Source organism: Oryzias melastigma, linkage group LG16 (genome assembly GCF_002922805.2).
Source record: "Oryzias melastigma strain HK-1 linkage group LG16, ASM292280v2, whole genome shotgun sequence".
NCBI classification, from domain to species: Eukaryota; Metazoa; Chordata; class Actinopteri; order Beloniformes; family Adrianichthyidae; genus Oryzias; species Oryzias melastigma.
The window spans coordinates 24,222,446-24,243,649 of NC_050527.1; the positions used below are offsets into that span (position 1 = coordinate 24,222,446).

At 36.8% G+C, this 21,204-nt stretch overlaps 1 protein-coding gene across 2 annotated transcripts; it reads right to left on the minus strand.

Moving 5' to 3' along the window:
- Positions 1-197: 197 nt before the first annotated feature.
- Positions 198-20,821, minus strand: dpy19l1l (dpy-19-like 1, like (H. sapiens)). 2 transcript variants are annotated; one of them, XM_024258447.2, is made up of 22 exons: positions 20,412-20,821; positions 20,074-20,098; positions 19,908-19,995; positions 17,513-17,650; positions 16,870-16,990; positions 14,024-14,117; positions 13,738-13,795; positions 12,917-13,008; positions 11,428-11,527; positions 9,624-9,701; positions 7,618-7,704; positions 7,182-7,241; positions 6,487-6,567; positions 6,256-6,357; positions 5,530-5,601; positions 4,311-4,390; positions 4,134-4,158; positions 3,232-3,351; positions 2,947-3,121; positions 2,651-2,750; positions 700-825; positions 198-603 (listed from the first exon to the last, which is right to left on the minus strand). In XM_024258447.2, exons 1-22 carry the CDS (start codon positions 20,632-20,634, stop codon positions 441-443), a joined length of 2,208 nt encoding a protein of 735 aa, XP_024114215.1. In that variant the 5' UTR covers positions 20,635-20,821; the 3' UTR covers positions 198-440. The 2 variants fall into 2 exon arrangements, with proteins under 2 accessions (XP_024114215.1, XP_024114216.1); XM_024258448.1 differs by lacking the exons at positions 19,908-19,995; positions 20,074-20,098 and having other exon boundaries at positions 20,412-20,545.
- Positions 20,822-21,204: the final 383 nt, after the last annotated feature.

Genomic DNA, 21,204 nt, shown 5'->3' on the forward strand with positions numbered 1-21,204 from the left:
ATAAATTATAAAAATATTGTACTAATCAGAAACCTTTCTAGATCAACACTGCATAACATTAGGAGGGTGTTTGTCAAGTTTGCCACGGGTATTGCTTCACAGTATGTGGACATCACTGATTGACACAACCACAAATATTACCTCTGAAGCCACAGAGAAGATTAAAAACAGGAAAAGCATTGAGCAAATAAACAGAATCCTTTCAAATGAGGAAATATAGTAAAACTGCAACAAAATAGCAGAAGCTGTACTCTCGTTCAGCTTTCATTTGGTCACAAACAATTAAAATAGTGCTGTTGGGTCACAGAGATGTTAAAATAAAAGATGGTTAATGGACTTTCATTTGGCCCACTTGAACACAAAAAGCTGAACCAAAGCATGAGAAACTGAATCAAGTTCTAAAAGCACAGGATTCATGATGCCTGGTCCGTCCAACGATGTTATCTGTGATCTTTGGGGACTTTGAGAACTTTATAAATGTCATTTGAAAAGACTGTTGTGAAGTGAGGTCGAGAGCTCCTGGACATGTGGGTGCAGAGGGGAATTTTACCAACGTTTTGAGGATCCTCAATGTCCCAGATCTCTGGCATACTGCACCCAGGCCTGGAGGACAGGGATGAATGCATCAACCAGATGGAAAATAGCAACCGTTAGATTATGTTCATCTGTTGTGAAAGGAGCTGGACAGTGCTGATGTACCTAGTCCGCCTGGTGCACCAGGAGTCCTCCAGGATGAAGTAATCCACTCCCAGCTTCATCAGGTTCTTCTTTACAGCTTCTCCTGACATGCGGCTGTACATGGAGTAGACCAGCTTGGTTCTCTCCCTGTGGGAAACACAAATCAACCCAAAAAGTATAGTTCACTCAATTGTGTCAATAAATTCAATCATTTTGGAAAAATTATCTGCAATTTATACTTGAAACAGCAGCTTTTGTCCTTTAAAAATCTACCATTTAGCCCTTTTCCTAAAATTCAAAGTACATTAACATTTTACTTTCAATTTCTGGGATGTTTTTAAAATAAACTACATTAAAATATAAACAACATTGCACAGATGTGTTTAAGAATTAAAAGGAAGAGAAATTAAATACAGAAAAATAATTTAGAAAAATAAAACTGATCATAAAGTCAGATCATCTCAGCAAAAATGTTTCTCCTGCTTGGATTGTAACCCTGAGCATCAGAAATAAAAATAATAGAGTAAGTAGGAGCAAAATCAAAGTTTCTATCAAAATATGTTGGAAATGGCAGAAAAAATAATAAAAAAATAAATAAATCAAAGGATGCTGCCTTAATTTACAAAAACGCATTTCTGCAGCAGAGAATAAGGTTTTCTGTCTGAAGACAGAAATTCAAAAACCTTTTAAACACAAAAAGGATTGAAATACTAATCAAAGCATTCAAGGTTAAAGAAAGCCCAGCTTTTTAAGTTTTGTAAACTTGTAATGATGTTTAGATGTCAAATTCTGGTTCACAAAGTTTAAAATCATAAATAAAGCAAAGACCTACAAAGTAGTTATGGAACTGTCCAAGAATAGATCCATGAACTTCTTAATCTTCCTCGTCTGAGCTGGTATCTGGCTCTTAGCTACACGACTGGATAGCTCTAATATTGCTTACTGTTTTTTTTTCTTCTATACTAATATTACCTTGTGAGGTGCTATAAGATAACAGAAGAGAGTGCAAACAAGGGGCTGATGGGAAAATGAGCAGATGACAACTTCAGTGCCGAAAGCCAGAATGGAATTTCTAATGAGCTCCTGCTGCAGAAAATATAGAATATCATGAATACAATAGAAAAAATATAGTTGGAGTAGAAATTAAACTTATTAAAGCGAATTTTAATTGCAATTTTCCAAGAATATGTACTTAAAGACAATTTACATAAAAAAGAAATAATAAAAGTTATTTTTCATTGCAAGTTCTCTCAGAGTCTGAAATAAGATCAACTGCTGTTTCCTTTTTTCCCCAATCCTAATTCAACTAGCTTACATTAAGTTCTACCTGAATTCTGCATGTAGATGTATATTCTATATAATATTCTACAATAAACCAAAAATTTACTGCCATGGCAGTATTAGGAGTGCGGTATGCATACCACAATAGGAGGCAAAAGTTACAATAAGTTGTCACCGGTTGCGCAACTGCTAAACTATCTCTTTGTAGTTTAAAGTAATGAATCAAATAAAACCCTTAATGCATTAAAATAATGTTGTGGAGCTCTGTGTGACTGACCAATCACTGGACCCATCTAATGCTAGATGCCCGCCTTCTACATGAAGGACAAAAAAAAATAGTTTTCCCAACACGTGACCAAACAAGACCTGTGATGGCTGAGAGCAGCACCTCGGAGGATGTGCTTGTTGTGAAAAAGTCATACAGTTATCGCAGTTTCTCCTATCGTGCAGGCCTAATCTACAATATCATCCATTTAATGCATGTAAATTCTCCCTGCCGAATTCACAAAAACAGGCTGCCATGCACTGTAGGTAGCCCTACATTTCAGATCCCAGAATGCAACACCAAAATCAGCTAGAAGGCTACTGGCAAGCAGCAAGTAGGGTAGGGATGTAAATCAAAAGGCAGCAGATGTAAAGATCCAGTATCTGGTCGCTCGGATCTGCATTACAAGAGAATAACAGAACTAACCTGAGACCAGAGTCCTCATAGTGAGGATGGTTGACGATGGGTCGACCGGTGGAAAGCTTCACACTGGCCATCGTTGGCATGGCTCCCGCAAACACAGAATCTGCACCCGACATTCAATAACAATTGAGGTTCAACAAAATATCACTACTTTCTACTGTCAGTTTTACTTTTAGAGCTCAAAAAACCCAAAAAACATTGTGGAATTTTTCACAGAGTATATTAAAATTGAACATGTTAAATGACAATCCTGTTTGTTTGTTACAGCATCCATAAAGTGAGGCGGTGCTGCGTATTACCAGGTCGGGTGTTTTCCTGGATCCAGTCCAGCAGCTCCTCCTGGGGCAGGTTGCTGAACTCTCCGATGATTGCCCACTGCGCCTGCAGATTGGCCACTCCCTGAACGGCCATCATGGCAATGACCGCCAGCACCACGCTCTGGTGCTTCAACCTTTCCCTGATCCAGCCAAACAACTGACAAGAAGACAGACACCATCACATTTACAAACAAACATGCCCCCATTCAACAGAACAACATCTGATTTTCTTCAGTGTGATTTTTGGGGGAGTTAGGAAAGACAGACCTGTCTGGAGCAGAGCAAAGACCCCATGATGCACATGTGAGGCGTCAGGAAGAGCTTCAGCCGCATGATCAGAATGGCCAGCAGAGCAAAAGCCAGCAGCTGCAGGCTGTGGTACACCAGCTGCAGAATGAGAGGTTTCACATTAAAAGCTGGAATGCATCCACTTTATCCTCGAGCTTAAAGTTTATTCTGGATTTCAGCTAACCTCTTTACTAGTAAGCAAAGTGCATTTCTACACAAATGAGCAGATCAGTTTAGTTCTTTTAGAACAATTTTCACAGCTTCTGCTCTTTTACTGTGATTCATTCTCTACTTAGCATCCCAGAAAGTAGAAATAAATCAAATGTTTTCCATGACAATTATTGTGATGCAGTTATTAAAAAGTTCAGGGTTTCATCTTTGTATTTTTCTGCTGGTAAAAGGTCAATAAGTTAACTTTGAGAAAATTTCAAAATGATTTTTGAATATTAATTTATGCTACGGGTCAAGAATACAACTGCCACTATGTGATGAGGAGGTATCGGAAGAATCTTCAAGATTTTATGCAGCCAATGATTTTCCCAGTTTTTACCCAAACATTTCCACTTATATGAAAGATCTACTGCTGGCAGATGAACATCTGAAAGCATCAACTTCCTGTGAAATCAGTTTAATAAAATTACAATAGCAGCTGCCAGAACAGTTTCACGAGGCAGCAAAGAGGGACGTTGAACCAGAGGGAAAAGGTTCTTTCATCACTTGGAGATGAAAGAAAATTCAAAGAAAATCACTTAAGGACAAAATAGCTATTTTTAACACAAAGGAAAATTCCCAGAGACCCCAGATGATTAAAAAAAGCAAAGCAAATCTGTAAAAATGCCTGACTCCAAATTTAAAGGAAATTATTATTTTTTTAATCTTACCTCTCCTTTGGCAACTATTTCAGACCTGCAAGCAAAAAACTTCAAGTCAATACATTTGCATTCCTTGTTTGTTTAAGCAACTATACATACACATTCTATTTCAATTATGAGTTTGGAAATGAAACATTTCCATTTGAAAGAGGATCATGAGCATTAAGAAACATGAAAAAATCTCACCCTGCAGCAGCTTCATCATCCTCTGTCTTCACAGATGCCTTCTCTTCATGTCTGAGGGTTCGGATTATATCCTTGAAAATCTACAGAAGACAAATCATTCAAAAATCGTACATTAACTGACTTGTGTTCTCCATTCTGTACAGCACTTTTTGTTTTTTTAGAAGATTGTTCTTTCTGCCAAATTATTAGTCTATTATCCAGTTTGTATGGATAAAATGTGAAGACATAAATGTAAGTCAACTACAGTTGCTTCAATACATTTCTTTACTTCTTTACTTTAAAATGCAGAGATCAGGAATAAGACCTTTGATCTTGTTTCTTAACCCTTTTCTCTTGTAAAACAATTGTTTTATCAGTTTCAAATCAGGAAAAATACAGAAGCTACATATTAAAAATTAGATTTATTGAGTGCACCGATTCAAACAGAACTTAGATTTATGTATTTGCTGCAGGCAGATTCATCTATAATGCCTGCGCTGATGTAGCAGCTCAGATTTTCACTGTTTAAATCAATGAAAAGTTGTGCCAGTTTCCCATTGACATTTCACCAATCAAACTAAGAATAGTCAAGAATGACATCATAATTATTGTTAGATTTTCAGTAAAAGTGGACAAAAAGCCCACCACACAGTGATTTCCTGCTGTGTGATGGAGTGTCAGAGTGGTTTTTTGACAAAAAAGCTTTTATGTGGCTGCTTTAACCAAGTGGGTGGGACTGAAATTTATATTTTCTGCTTTGTTAAAGCCCGACTACAAAACAGCGACTTAATTTTTTCCTCAACACACAGCGAGAAGACCCTGGCGTTAAATCCCAGCTGGGACCTTTCTGAGTGGACTTTGCATGTTCTCTGCATGCACGGGTTCTCTCCGGGCACTATAACTTCCTCCCACAGTTCAAAACACGCTTCATAGGCTAATTTGTTACTCGAAGCCTATTCAGACTGAGGAAACGGAGCAAAACGAAGCTCAGTTCGATTGGAAACGAACCGAGACCACCTCAAAGAGACGGGTCCTAGAGCAGTTTCTGGTCCAGGATCAGGGTCCACCTGAGTGTATTTAAACTGAAAATTTGTTCCAGATCAGGGGAAACAAAATCACTTTAGGCAAACCGAATGTGTCCAGCCTGAATACACCAGAAAATGTTGTTTTCTCAAGAACATAACAATATCTACCAAAAGAAAAAAACATACATTCAAAAAATATCAATATTTAGACTTACTCTGCCAGCAATGAGAGCAAGAATCAGAAAGTTGACTGGCAGCAGAAGCGTCTTGAGGTAACGCAGCGGAGTCTGAAGAAGAGAAAGAGTGAAACCCCAGAGAGGTGATGACGTTTTAGCATAATAACATCAATCAATCCCCAACGAGCTTATAAAAGAGAAGTTCAAAATCCTTTTTAAGTGATTGAAAACAAGAATGAGAAAAAAAATGGGAAAAGCTGGAAAACCAGGAACACTAGAGCCCCCATTCTAGTTTTCATCCAAACAAAATATAAAAGCAGGAATTAGGACTTTTTTTACCTATTTTCCAGCGCTTGATGTGAGGATTTTTTTTTCCATTTTAAATGCACAGAAATTGAATTTTTAAATTTAAAACCAATGCTTTTTCAATTTTTATTTAAAAAGAACAGTTTCTATCCAAAAAATCTTTATATATTAAAAATAAATAAATAAATAAAATCATTGCTGTCCTGTAACACAGGGTTAATAGTCACTCTAATTTCCACCTCATTAATATGAACATTTTTGATGTTTTTCATTGGAGTTAACACATTGTTTTACACAAAATTTTGTTGTTTTTAAAATTAAAATTTTGACTTATTCACACAAACTTTTATGAGAGAAGACTGACCGGGCTAAACAAGCAGATCTGGGTGATTCATTCAGGGTTAAACATCATTTGAAGTTAGAGCTCTGACTTAATAAAAAAAATAAAACCAACATTACCTCAAATTCAATGAAGTCAAACTCTGCAGCACACGTGTACATCATGGTGTGAAAGTCCTTGTAGCTGGTGAACTTGGACTTTATTAGTCCACTGATGTGAGCCTGAAAATATTATTTTGCTTTAGATTTTCCCACAAAGTTTAGTGTACATCATATTTTCAATGTAAAAAATAGTTCACACCTGAAATCTAAAATTTATAGATCTTTATACATAAAGTTAAAGTTTCTTACATCATCTGAAGCACCCAAGATTGTCGATAGCACAAATTTGAGCAGAACTGTGGAGCCGACCCAAGCCAAACCCTGCATGACCTGTCGGGAAGAAGGATCAACACTTAGAATTAGCCACTTTCTTCTTAAAATGAGTCTATAAGGAAATGTTTAATTTGTTTGTTTTTATTTTTAGAAATAAAAAATGAGTTGTCTAAAGTATTTATTTGGTTATAATGTTACAGTTACACTACTGCCATCACATGATGGGGAGGTATCAGGCCACTCTTATATATTTCATGACCCCACCTGATTTTTTTTTTTAATTGTTGGCGTGGTCATGAATGTTGAAGTGGCCATGAGGCCTGCTTTTAATATACCCCCTGGGCTACCAGGCAGCACCTGACATTGAAGGCCGCTGTCCGCAGACATTTACACATCGTCCAGTCAGAGCTGCTGCAGACGGTGATCCGCCCTGTAGGAGCCCAGCTGTCGCCAGTTTCATAAAGGTATCATCCTCACTTCTCATTGGACTGCCACCGTGCAACCTTGAAAATTGTCTAGACGCCACAAATTGTTAACTTCTTCTTAAAACATCTGCGACCCTAATTTTCTCAAAAACTTGCATTTAGGTTGCAGAGTGGTGGAATTGGGGATATGTGACCATAGTGTAAGTAAACGATAATGTTATAATAAATATCAAAACATCTTCATACCCAGATGATGATGCCAGGTTTGAAAATCTGAGCAAATCTGTCCCTCAAAGCAATGATTACCTGAAAACATTAGAAAACAAACACAAAACATTTTTGGGAAATTAGAGCTTTTTGCTGAAACCCATCACTGATAACATTAGTGTGTATTATATTTAGTGTAAAAAGATGCTCTGGTTCAAGCAAAAATAATTATTGTTTAACCTTAATAATAAGTAATATTTGTACTTAAAAAAAACAACAACATTGTTTTAGTTTTTTGGAAAAAAAGAAGTTCACAAAGTAAAAAAAAAAAAATATATATATATATATATATATATATATTACACTTTTGGAATTTCTTTTAGAAAACTTTAATAAGCTGAGGGATAAACAGTGATATTGGCAGAGATGTAAACACAATCAATGCATGTCCAGACAATGCAACAGCGTTGTTTACCCATATGGAAATGAGAGAGGAGGCATAGAAGGACGTGAGGAGCATGGAGTTCCCAAACATGAGGATGAAGCAGACTCCGAGGGTGATCTGCAGGAAACAGAAGAAGTGTCATTTACAGTCCTGGTGTTCTTTCAGTTGTGGACAGAGCAGAACAGCAAATTCTTAATGCATTCTCTTTGGCATTTGAAGGCATAGAATAAACAAAGTTTCTAAAGATCCGTCAGCGTTTAAATCAATATCTGGTTGCTAACAGGATCTCCATCTTTATGCAGCATGACGGCAGTCCGGGAGTTTTGTATTAAATGTCTGTGAGGCATTGAAAAATGCATTCCACTGTGAATTCGCAGCCACCAGCTGAATATAATCCTTTTTAACAAAGTCTAAATGCCTAATCCTAACAAAGAGCAGAATACTGACATCACTGCTCAGCAGTTACAAAGCAGGGGTCTTTGAAAGTGAGGATATGTTCTTCAGAGGCCTGAGAACACACTTTTGCAATTTGTGAGCTTTTAATGTTAAAAAGAATAAAAAAGGAATGGAGAATGTATGGTTGAATCCTCAAAATATGTCAGATAAAGCCACCGATGTTACAGTTTGGTCTACATTTCCCCACATTATGATAAACGCTCAGCAGCATTGCACAAAAACCCAGCAAAGCTGCGAGTCCAGGAGCTTCTCCACCAACCAGGATTGATTTTCCACACTGATCTTTTAGTAAATCAAATAAAACTCCTAATAAATCCAATCCTGGCAATACTATTCTGAGTTTTCTGCCAAAGTGAAAACGTCTCTATTGCAGCAATCTTGTTTGGGCTCATTAACAGCTCAGTAGGTCATGAAAGGCGGTCTTTTTCTCTTGAATGCACAGACACACAGCCAACGCATCCCTTTAGCTCCCTAAATTATGTAGAGCCATATGCTGTCCTCTGTCACCAACCTCCAGCATCCAAACACAAAGGCGCCTCTCCTGATATGTGGAGCACGCAGGCCCCATCTGACAGTCTGCCGTGCTAACAGGATTATGGGAAAGAATGCCGACACGAAGGACAAAGAGCCGGAGAATAATACGCGTGGCCCAGTACTTTCTTCAGACACTGGATTCTCTTGGCAGTGAGAATTAAGCTGCCCGTGCTGCTTCAGCCTCTCATCATGTCACAGAGACATGTGTTCAAAGGTGTGTTTAATGCTAAAATGGGTCATCTCTGTCTTTGCTGGTGATGAACTTGCATCTCAACAGTGAAACAAGGAACAGTGTGTTGAAGAAGCACATCTGTCCAAAACCAAGCTACACTTCTTTCCTTTCTTTGGTGTTTCCTGGCATTTTCTCCAGTAAGAACAAATTAAAACTGGTGCATTTTCAGGGCAAAGAATGTTACAGTATTTCTCTCTTTTATTGACCAACTGCTAAACAGCAACTACTAACACATGACTGGTATTGTAGATTTTAGCCAAAGGAAAGCAATTTAAAAAAATGACTTTTTGCTCCTTGTTAGCCAAGAAACTAAATTTATCTTAATAAAAAATGTTTTGTTAGAAAACTGCAATTTAATGAAGGAGGTTAAGTGTCACATTCACCTGGAAAAAATAAGATTCTCTATAAAAAGGTCAGATGTACAAAACTATATTTGGCAGCAGATTTGTTGAAGGGCATCATCACTTATAACACCCAGACAAACCTGAAATTATGATTAGCAAACTGTCATTGAATGTCTAGCAGTGACTGTTGAGATATTTTTTTTTAACCTTTTTTATTTAAATATGTTTGTGTCTAACTTTAAAACAATAAAAACCTTGATCAAAGCTATCAATGCTTCTGATTGTTTTGCTGCCATCAGATCTGAATCCATTTTTGACAGTAAACTTGACTTAATTTGTAATAGCGGCTGTGAGTATTAAACAAAAAATGAGCAAGAGGCTATCTGCCTAAAAGTAGACTCCATATGGAGTTTAACTTTAAATTTGATTTAATTAGATTGTTGTTCAGTGTAGCTATTCTGATAACTTACCATATGAGTAACTAAGATGGACTGCATCTTGGCACCAGCGAGATAACCCAGGATGTATGACGCAAAGAGAGAGGCCACCTGAAAATAGAGAGATGAAAGGAATGAAAGAAATGTCAACACTGAGAAAATTACCAACACAGATCCAAATCAGGAGCATAAAGATTTAAAACCCAAATAAAAAAAACTGGAAGGATGAAATATTAGTGTTAACCTAATATAAAATAGAATGAATACGTCTAAAATTGTTTGCAATTCTAATATAAACGTAATTATTTTGAGCTTTAAATTTTCTGTTTTAAAATTCAGGTATTAAATTCAAACTTCAGTCATTAAATTTCAGACAATTTCAGTTAAAATCTTTTTTTTCCAGTTTCAACTCTTTTTCAGTTTTGAATGTGAAATTTTCAGGTTTGAAACTTTTGGCCTCGTTTTGGCACATGGGGGTGGGGCTAACACAAAAGAGTCGACTAAATCGATATGGGTGGTAACCGCAGTCCTGGTGCATTGGTGCATTCTCGTGGGAGAGTTTTGGTGGAAAAATAACACCTTAAGCCATTTTGTTGTCTCAAGATGCGCATGAAAAACTGTGTTTTATCACATACACACCGCCCTTTCAAAGCGCCAGAAAATTTAAAGTTGAAACTGATTAGGTTAGAATTTCATAAAGTTTCTGACAATGCAATTTTACTTTAGCTTAATACCATTATTTCAGCTTGAATTTTTCCAAGTTGTTTTATTTGGGTTTCAAATCTTTATGGTCCTGATTTGGCTCCATACAACGCCAGAAAAGCTGCCAAGAAATTGATGCTTCACCGATGCAAGATCCAGGCTGATGCATGGCTGACCTATACTGTTCCTAAAACTGACATTACTGAAGTAAACATTACATCTAAAAACATTATTTTTTAAATAAGATTTAATGTATTAAAAATATAGATGTAGCTCATGAAACTTGATTTCTAGGAGAAATTATTCATAATAAAATCAGTTGGAAACTTCATAACAAACATATTAGTTCCAAAATTTCTCAAAGTATTTCAAAAAAGGGCTATCAGAATAATTTACTGAATGCCATGAACACACCCATCCTCTTTGTGTTTAGTCTAAAATAATAAAATTATCTGACATCATAGCATTCAAGACTGTTCAATTTCTGTACAAAATAAGCAGCAACTTGCTTCCAAGTAAATCATTTCAAACTATAAGAATTTTGGACTTGTTTCCAGGGGTCCATTTTTGCAGTGGATCCAGGTGTTAAAACTCCATCTTTTTTTTATTTCATTTTAAAAAATAAGTGGGGTTTTTTTGTTTGTTTGTTTGTTTTTACCATAGACCCTGGCACCCATTTTTTCCAGACATTTGATGTTGGTATTTTTAAATGAGAATAAATAGAAAATTGCATGCATTAAATTATTAAATTGAGTTTTTTCCACTTTAAATTCAGTTTATGCCTAAAGACGTCTGTAAACTTCTATAAAAAAAGAATACTTGGAAGAACCACCAGAACAAAAAAAATAAATAAATAACAACATGAAGTCTCGCTTCCTTTTGTTCAAGCTGATGAGTCTCATGGGTTTAATTAGTGGCTTTCAAATGTCAAAAAAGCACAAAACATTAGTTGAAAACTTGTCATGTGTTAAAAAGATTGCACAAAAGCCCAGAGCCTCGTTGCCAAGGAGATAAAATCTCCATTTCCTATTATCTTTGAAATGAATGTCTCAGCTGTATTGTGTGAAGGCATGGCAGAATGAAGACATTTGTAGTTTTGCACTCTCAGTGCATCCCTCACATCACACTCCTTTACCTGAGTGAGCAGCACAAACTGGGCGAACTGCCACGGCAGCATAAAGCAAACGTTGGAGATGCCCAGAGCAACCAGGGCTGTCCTGCTCGGGCTGCGTGTTCTGGAGGAAAGAAGAGACACAGGAATGATGAAGGGGAGGCAAATGTTTTTGTGCAGGAGAGATAAGGGAGGACGCATTAAGATGTTTGAGCAAACACCACATGTATTTCATTTCACTCTGAATGTGGTGTCAACCACAGCTCATGTAACTGGATTAGGTTTCTTGATGCGCACCAGCTAAAAAAAAAAAAAAAAAAAATCATGATCTTCTTTAACTGAAAATAGAAAAATGTAAAATGTCCAACTGAAAATGAGAGGTTGATATCAAACTAAACACATTTAGCACCAACATATGGTTCTAGCTGATAGGAAAAAGCTGTAAAAGCTGCACATTAAAGCTGTTTTTTGGTCCAGGATGCTGCAGATGATGTGTTGATGTAGATAATATTTTATTTGTCCTTCCTTATGAAAAATCCCTCTGAGGACATTCAAAACTTTTTTTACCTTCTCATCTCACTTTAATTTAATTTGTGTTTTTTAAACTACTATTCAACTAGAAAACACTTTCTTAATTTATCAAATCTATGAATTGGTTTTCTAGTATTTGTTAGACAAAAACAGCTTGTTATTTAGTAATTTAAGAATTTCCTTCAGTAACGCTCACTTTGGTTAAGTTTCAATTGCTTGCAGCTTGAAACTTTAATTCTTGTGCAAAAACAATCTGTTTCAGAGTGGAAATCTGACAAATCAATATCGAATTAAATTGTGTTGCACGCAAATCAGTTAGATAACAGGGAACCCAGCAGCTCCACTAAGCTATTGGTGCTTTTTGTGGGTCGTTTTTTTCAAAAACATTCCTTTGGATATGAAAACAAGAAATTTGGAGCTGAAGTTGACAACAGACAATTAAAAAACTAAACAAAACAACTCCTGGAAATTATTTCATATTCAATGGACCGATGACACACAACTTTAAATGTGGAAGATCTGCCCAAAATTCAGTCATTATTTATTGATAAGAAACTAAAAACCTTGATTTGCATCCAGGACAAAGAAAAGAGCTCTTGAGTGGGTCTGTCATTAGTTCAACTGTTTCTGAATTGATGTTTATGAGTGGATTCCTTCACTTTATTATTATCTCTAAAAAACAAACTTAAATTCAGATTCTCAGGACTTAGGACGAAGATTTGTTCGCTTTTCGGAGATGAAAGTCAGTGTACCCTCATAAATATATGATAATCTACAAGAGATTATTAATTATTAGTATTTCTTAATTAAAGAATATCACAAAGCAAAAACTAAAGGAAAAACAGAAATGTCTTGTATAAACAGACTTTCCTTTAGCTCGGATTTGCTGGTCATTAGTTTTGGTTGGTCACATCACTTCTTATAAAAATAATAAAACACAACACATTGTACACAAACCCTAAAATGCTAGCCATGAGCTTACCGTAGAATGTAAGTGAGAAGAAGCATCTGCAGGACCAGGAAGGGGTAGGCAAAGCTTTCCCTCAGGGGTGGAGTCCACATCACACGGGTGCTCTGATCAGAAATACCAAACACCAAAAATAAGTACAAACAACTGAAAGCAAATATGTTTTTAGCATCTTTTCTCAATAATATCCTGTATATTTGTGCACATTGTTTAAAAAACAGACCGAGAACATAAAAAATATTGCAGATGTGCATGATTTCATCATCTTTATTAAAGGGTTAGAGGCACTTGGCATAAATATTAAAGCAAAAAAAACTAACAATGTTCATATTTATATATAAAAAAACTACCACCTCTGGTAGTTCTCAAATAACAGTTACCCTAGTAAATGTTTTTGTCTATTAAAAACTAAACAACATGTGTTTGTTGTTGTTGTGAATTTTTTGTTTTAAAGAAAGAAGAACTCAATAATGCGTTTTCTTGGGACATCGTCTCCACAGAGACTAGTCGTCTACAGGTGGATGCGTCAGAGCAGAGCAAGGAGCTTGTGGCTCTTCCAGTGCATTTTCTGTCACAATTAGGTCTTCTTGAAATGGCAATTCTTGGTCTGCTCCTAATCTACAATCATTTGAGTAAAGAAATACTAAAAAATGCAGCTTTTTTCTTACTTTTCCTAATATAAGTCCTTTATCATCAGAAAAATTACATGTTAAAAACACAAGTTTTGTCTGAGTGGGTCTTTAAGAGCTAACTCATGATATTGTCCTTCAATCAGTAAAAAAAATATGACAAAGTAAAAGCTCATGAGCTCCATTTAATCAATTCAGCTCACTCACCTCTCCATGATTGAAGAAAAAACACAGAATGGTAACGATCCCACCCAGTCGACTCCCACTGATGGAGAAAAACAAGTGAAACGTGTGAGGAAGGAAGAGAGAAGATAAGATTAATGAGCCTATCTTGTATTGCTCGTGTTATGTGTCAAAGACAGGAGGTAAAAGAGTGTGCAGCTGACAGCTTACTAATGAGATGGAGCATTTCAAATAAATAGAGAGAGGAAACTTTTATCTAACCGCTGCTCACCTGAGTGTGACATGTCAGATGGAAACAAGGAGAACTCACCTCAGGTAGGCACCATAAATGAAGAACAGACTCATCATCACGCCGTTCAACAGGAAGACGCAGGTCACATAGAAATAAGCCGGGTCACCAAGTCCTGTCAAAATCATCGGACAAACAAGAGAGACTGATGAGCCATGGTTTAGAGCGTATGCAGAAATAAGCGAATTTAACTTAAAGACTCAATCAAATGAAAATGTTGTCATTTAAAAATGCATTGAAGTTGACAACTTTCATTTTTGTGCAATCAATAAAAAATGCTAAAACTGCAGTCTGATCAGTTTCACATGAAAAAAACTGATAAATATTTGCAGATCTGACTGGAACAGAGGACACTAGCTGTCACACGTTGGCTTGAAAGACTAGTTTACTCTCATCTGCTTTTTAAAATTGCTGATTTTTGGTGACTTGGAGATGGCAGAGTCAATCTGCTTGAATTCTCGACAGAGGATGACCTGAGATGCTTCGGGCTGAGAAAGTTGGGTCAATTTAAAAATAGACCATGAAGCAGGTAACAGATATGCAGAGTTTTCCCTGCAAGGCTGCATCACAACCCTCATACTTACGCTCAATAAAATTTAAATCCTGGCTGCAAATACTTTACAGCAAAGAACTGACAGCAGGGCTTTCTGAAAAATCACCGTCTGTAGTCTAATATGCTATTCTAAATGACGCCAAAATAATGACAGTTACAGGAAGTACAAGGCGGCTTACGGCGGGTAAAAGAAAACACAGAAAACAGCCTCGTGGTAACGACCCAGGGGTGCCTCCGCTAATGAGACTGACAGAGACTGAGATAGCAGCTCCGCGGAAAAGAGCCGACAGCAGTTTCTACCCATTTCCACTAAGCTGATTTACCCGTCTAGAAAATGTTCCTGCAGACAAATTGAAAAACGGATGTGTGTAATAGGTTTAAAGATTCGTCTTAATTCACCACACAGCTTCTATATGGGAATCGTCCTGGAATGCAGTGCAATAAATGTTGTTCATGGAGAGGTGTCAATTTTTATGTGAGACACAATACAAGTACTGTGTTTCATGAACATTTTCAGAGCTTGATTTTGTCAGCTGCTCATAAAACTGTTAGTTGGTTAACCAGAACAACTGAGTGAGAAACTATTTTTTTTATTTGAAATTCTACTTCTATTTCAATTTTTTTTTCTGTTAAGTCAAAGGTTTACATTGAACAGCAATACTAAAGTCAGTATAGCATCTTTCAGACATAAATGAGATCTTTCTAAATTCTAAAACCTTTTCTTTTCTCTTTTTTGGTGTCCCAAAATTGGAGGAATTTACAGCAACCAGACATGCAGGAAAAAGTCTAAATTTTACAATGATAAACTTGTAGAAGTACGAGAAAAAAAATACATTCCTAAGTTATGAATTGAGAATTTACAAGGTTAAAGTCATAAATCTATGAGGCATCGCCTGGTTACTACAAAAATATAAACAACAAAAGCAACCAAAATTGTGTTTCAGTAAGAGGGAGTGGGTTGTAAGCAGTTACTTCAGCATTTGTTACATAAATAAGGAAATACCAAGTCTTCTAGTAAAATAATTCACTTATTTGAAGTATAAGGACATTGAAAAGAATTTACAGGACACTGTATGGGCATCTGCAGAAGAAAAGTCTTTACCCAGAAAGAGTGGATCTTCAACAGACGTGCTATTTACTCCCTAGGTCTAGATGTATTATGGATCATAGATTCCTACGATGAACTGAAGCTTTATGGCATCACCATAAATCCATAAAGTTGATGGATTTGGTTGGCACATAACGTGGATGGAGGCGTACACATCCAACTTGATTTTTCAAAAAGCACAGTTTTTTCATCGTAAAAATACAACTTTTTCCACATAATTTTACAACTTTAGTCTTGTATATTATTACAATGTCCTTTGTGGTGGCCTTAATAATTTGTCATGATGACCCTAATACTCTGTTATATAAAAATGTGTTAACCAGGGCAAACATTTTTCACTAATGCAATTTAAAGTCTAAAAAATCTTTGGTAAATTATTTTCAGTTCTTGTCTTACAGCCCTTCATCCAAAATTCAAACCCTTTACATATTTTAAGTGTGGTTGTCTCTGAAGATTCTCAGTCATCCAGGTCATGTAATCACAGGATTCTGTTAGAACTGAAAAGAGCTTCTCAGATAAGCAGTGAAACTTCTAGACTGGCCTTTAAATTCCAGTAACCCTGAAGAACACAACCCTGTGAATTCCGGCAGGATTAACATTCAGGTATTTTCAAAGATGTCAGGTATTAAAAAGAACCCTAAAGACTGGATAGCTATGATCATGGGAAGCACCTTTTCTCTCATTCTCTGGAAGAACACAATTCTTTTAGACTGTGGTGTGCTGAAAGTGATAAATATTTCTTAAGTCATCATAACAAAGATGCCAAAAAAAGTGCACTTAGGGAGACATTAAATTGTGAAAATAAATGAAGGCACCAAACAAACCCCAGCTGTCTCTGAGCTCATTTCTCTGACCTCAGAAATGTTGAAACTGGGGGAAAAAGCAGGACAATGAACTCAACCAAAGCAGCAGAGCAGCAGCAGAGCAGCAGCAGACTGACTGATAATGAGAAAAATCAATGTAGTTTCTAACAACCCACTCAAGTCCGGACCTCATCCAGAATGAAATGCAAATTTAGGATTCAAACAAAGCCGTGGTATCCAAAAAAATCAATTAAACGCTGCAACAATGTAAAGGCACAAAACTCCCCAAAACAACAGAGCGGAAAGAAAACAACACATAAACCATTTCTGATAAATGTGCTGCTATAGCACTACATAAGCTTATTTGCAGTCCAGCCTGGATCTCCACAGCAACAGGCATTACCTTCACAGCTGTCCACAGGACTGAGTCCCTCCCCTCTGTTGATAGACCAGCACATCTTGGTGGGAACTCCAAAGTAGCCCATTATACCCGTGTACATCCGGTACCAGCTGGCCAGGACCACCTGAAGAGGACAGACAGAGAATTAAAAGTCTGTTCAAACATCCTTCTCTCTCTGGCCCCTCTTCACTGAGGAGAACAAACACAAAGTCTTGTAGACACTGATTTTAAAGTTGTTATGTATGCAAATATTTCACAGATGTGACAATTTAAAACAATTCCTAAAAGAAACATAAGACAGGAAAACTAAAACAGCTGCAGTCAGAGAAAGCAAAACATCTGAATAAAACAAAAACATTTGGGATTATAGAAGTGGTAATAACTTAGTTTTTATTTTTATAAGTAAGGCATTAATGTTAAAAAAAAATTGAATTTTGAGAGAATTTAAAAAAAAATCTGACATCAGAACACACAACATCTATACTAAACCAATGAGGGAAAATGGACACATAAATACATCATCATCATGCATCTGTAATTTTACAGTTTGAAATTTTTACTGATAAAAATCTATAAAGCTGCAAACTAATGATCAGTACATATAAGTGGTACAACAGAAACAAATGTAAACTAGGGAAGAAATTACCTCTGGATAGAGATTAAATCTCTTCAGTGTGTTGATCACCAACGGATGCTCTGTCAGTCGATCGTTCATGATCATATGGAGGCCGTCCAGAAACGAGGGAGCCTCAATAATGATTTTATAGTAGGAATAGTAGAGACCCTGGAATCAAAAAGATATTACATAAAAAATGATAATTGAAAAAAACATAAGCTCTTAAGCAGACTTTCACTGAAATACATCAGCATCAAGAAAGCAAAGAGAAACTGAAGCCTCAACAGATGGTAACGGATTGCAGTCCATTTGGTAGAACAGCAGGAGGGAGGCAAGATTTAACATCTTCACCTTTACTGTCAACAGCTTTCACAAAGCTACTGTGAAACAACACACAACTCAAAAATGACAAAATTGTGTTCATTTCACCTTTGGCTCGTGTAAAATTCAGTGGAAAACAACGAGCATTATGCTGGTTGCTGTACTCTCTTGTTTCTGCATCATGTTTGGAGTGCAAGTAGTAAAAAATAAAAATCAGCTTTCTCTTCACTTATTTTTGGGGAAAATAAGATCAACACAAGTTTTTTTAAATTCGTCCAGAATCCAATTAAGTCTTGTCTCAATATTTTCTTGTGACTGTTTTATTAAATGCAACAGTGTCTCCTTAAAGCAGCCCCAGTATGATCTCATCATAAAGCCTTCAAGCTTCCTACATTTTCCTTCCTCTATGTTGGTACTAAACGCATAAGACCATGCTTACATATTCATTCCTTGTCATATAGACTATTTACACTTTTCACAAAGAGCGCAAATTAGATTCTGAAAAAGAAGCTGTTTCTTGACAAGCTTTTGTTGTCAATTTGTATATCTTAGCATGGTGTACATGCCCTTAAGTAACCAAGTTTCGTGGGAAAAAACCGTGTCACGCAGTCACTCACTAATTCACACATTTTCCACATGAAATTTGGGTCTTTTGTGATACATGCATTATATACGTTTTTCATAAGTATTTCTTGTGTTCGTCATTACTCGATATGCGCTTATGTCTGTGGAGGGTTGCAGCCAATGGGTCTTTACGTGAATTCGGTTTTGAGCTATTCAAATTTTTTGGGTCGGTTGAGAACTATGCAGTTTATGCGTATTTTATTCAGCTTATATGTGATTATTATGTAAATCTTATTACGTAAAAAAATGTGCGTGATTTTTGCAAGATGCATACCCAAATATGTGTTTTTTCTACCATTGTTCCTCATACGTCCAACTGACTTTTCACGCATGTATCACCGATGGATAAGTTTTATATCTTAAATTTAGACTTAGCTTTTTTGATCCCTTTGGGACGGCACCCTTGAGGAAATTAAGTTATCGTGTATAGTTATACGTGTATTTATGTTATACGTGAAATTAAGTTATCGTGTATAGTTATACGTGAAATTAAGTTATACGTGTATAGGTGCATCGTTATTACATAATTGATTCACGAATCACCAATGCATTGCACCAGCCCCGTCTCCCCGTGCTCTGAATATTAACGTGAAGAAATTCAATGAGTATTTATGAGTTCTTTGCATAGTTTATTTGTACTTCTTCCGTGATTTTAGAGTGGTTCATCCGTGATAAATCAGCAAACACTTCACATAAAAAAACACAACTTTTCTCACTTTTTCCAATTTGTATCTGTGCAATATGCTCAAATTTTACATAGTGGTTGTACAACACAGCCTTAAATTATTTGGGGGATGGTAAATCTGAAAGCACTTAATGTTTAAAGCTGGGCATCAGATTAATTTAAATGTCAACTGACCACCAAAATTTTTATTAAATCAAATAATACGGTGGCACAGTGGTTGGCACCCTCTTCTCAAAATGAGAAGCTTCAAATCCCAGCTGGGACCTTTCTTTGTGGAGTTTGCTCATTCTTCCCGTGCATGCGTGGGTTTTCTCTAGCTTCTTCCCACAGTCCAAAAACACCCGTGATAGGTCGAATGGAGATTTTAAATTGTCCCTAGATATGACTGTGTGATTTTTGCGACAGAAAGGCGACCTGTCCAGGGCCCAAAAGTAACCGGATGGGCTCTGGCGCTGGTGACCCCGTGACCCCAAAAGGGTTGCAGCTGGTTAAGAAAATGAATTTTGTTTTTAGTTCTTATAATAGCTAATGCTCAAAAAGAAAAAAATAAAATTTTCCAAAATTTATAATTATTTTATGCTTTTAATGCATGTCAGCCTATAGTTCACTAAATGTATTTTACTAAAGAAATTTGTTTGTGTAAAAAAATTAGTTGCTAAAAGAATTTAGAAAATTTGTTAAAAATGTAAATGTTAAAAATTATTTTCAAATGATCCCAATTCTAAAAAGTTTGCTATTGAATTGATGATATAGATTCAATCAGTGCATCACAGAAAAAGAAAATCAGCACTTTACCATTTCTGTTCTAAAAGCCATTTCCTTCTCCAGGTTAGACAGGTGTGAAAAGTGCCTGTCATTCTCAAAGAGGTGAGACAGATGATACCTGTCAACGGGGAGGAAAAGACGTAAACAACTAAAGACCAAAAGGACAAAAACTAAACTCAAACTGATCTTATCTTACCAATGTAAATATCCCGAAAGACCAGCTGTAAAAAGAAGGACAAACTTTCACGATTATAAGTCACTAAATCAGCCTAAAAACAGCAGCCCGCGAGATCAGTAGAACAGCAGAGTAAACTTTTCCCAGAACACCGCGCGCCTAAGTGTGAAAGAACCAAAAATGACATGTTATTTATTTATTTTGGTAAATCGGATGCTGCTGATCAGCTCCAGCAGAAGCTGACGTTGCAGAGCTAGCGCCACAGTAAGCTAATGTTAGCCGTGCGATGAGTAACGGAGATAACCTGATGAGGAAGAACTTAGCGCGAGCTCAGTTGAAAGCTAGCAAGCTAAACTTACCCAGGAAAAGAAAGCTGCCGAGCTTCAGCAGAGCAGAGGGAGTTAGCCCCAGCTTTTGTTTAACGCTTGAAAGCCCGTTCAGATGCGCGCCGGGGAAAGCCTTGCTCTCCCTCCCCGGTCGCCTCACGTTACTTTTGCCGTGGGGGGGAACAAGAGGGCTTCTTTCACGGTCAGTCTGAGTCGCCGGAGTCTTCCCAGCTTGTTTTCTGTTCTTAGCCACCATTGCTGTCGGAGGAAGTGGAGGTCAGAGGAAAAGATGGACTGCTGAGGAACCCGCAGGGTGTGAGCCGAACAGCTCCACCGCCTCTCGTATCTGGGTCTCGTATCTGCACCTTTACTAGTATCCGAATAATGGGGCTTGTTGACTGGGTCCTCGCACAATTCCGATGAGCCTGCGCACCCTGCCGGCAGCGTGGCGCAACTGCAACAAGCTTCTATCGGTATCCATGGCAACATCAAATGAGCAGCTTCTCGCGTGGTTGATGAATCCAAACAAACTTTCCAAAACCCAAGAACAATTTTCTTCTTAGCTTCTTAAAGCTCATAATTTGACACGTTTGTTGTTTTTTTTGTTTATTTTGTGTTGCAGCAATTAAGAGCATCTAAAGAAATAAAAATAAGTACATTGGAAAAATAAATACAATTAAAAAAAGGATAAAGGATTCTGACGTGCCACAATACACTGAAAATGCTTGACTGCTCAAAAAATAAAGGACTCTAAAATAGCAGATCCTAGATTTGAATGAATTAAAATTTCCTACTAAATAATACCTTGTTCTTTACATGATTAAAC

Excerpts from the sequence above, each read along its gene's own strand:
- dpy19l1l (XM_024258447.2), bottom strand. The coding sequence starts at position 20,634 with ATGGTGGCTAAGAACAGAAAACAAGCTGGGAAGACTCCGGCGACTCAG. Across the intron at positions 4,391-5,529 it reads TTGCTCTCATTGCTGGCAGA|ATTTTCAAGGATATAATCCG; the intron begins GTAAGTCTAAAT and ends TGTCTTCTGTAG. Across the intron at positions 3,122-3,231 it reads CTTTGCTCTGCTCCAGACAG|TTGTTTGGCTGGATCAGGGA; the intron begins GTCTGTCTTTCC and ends TCTTCTTGTCAG.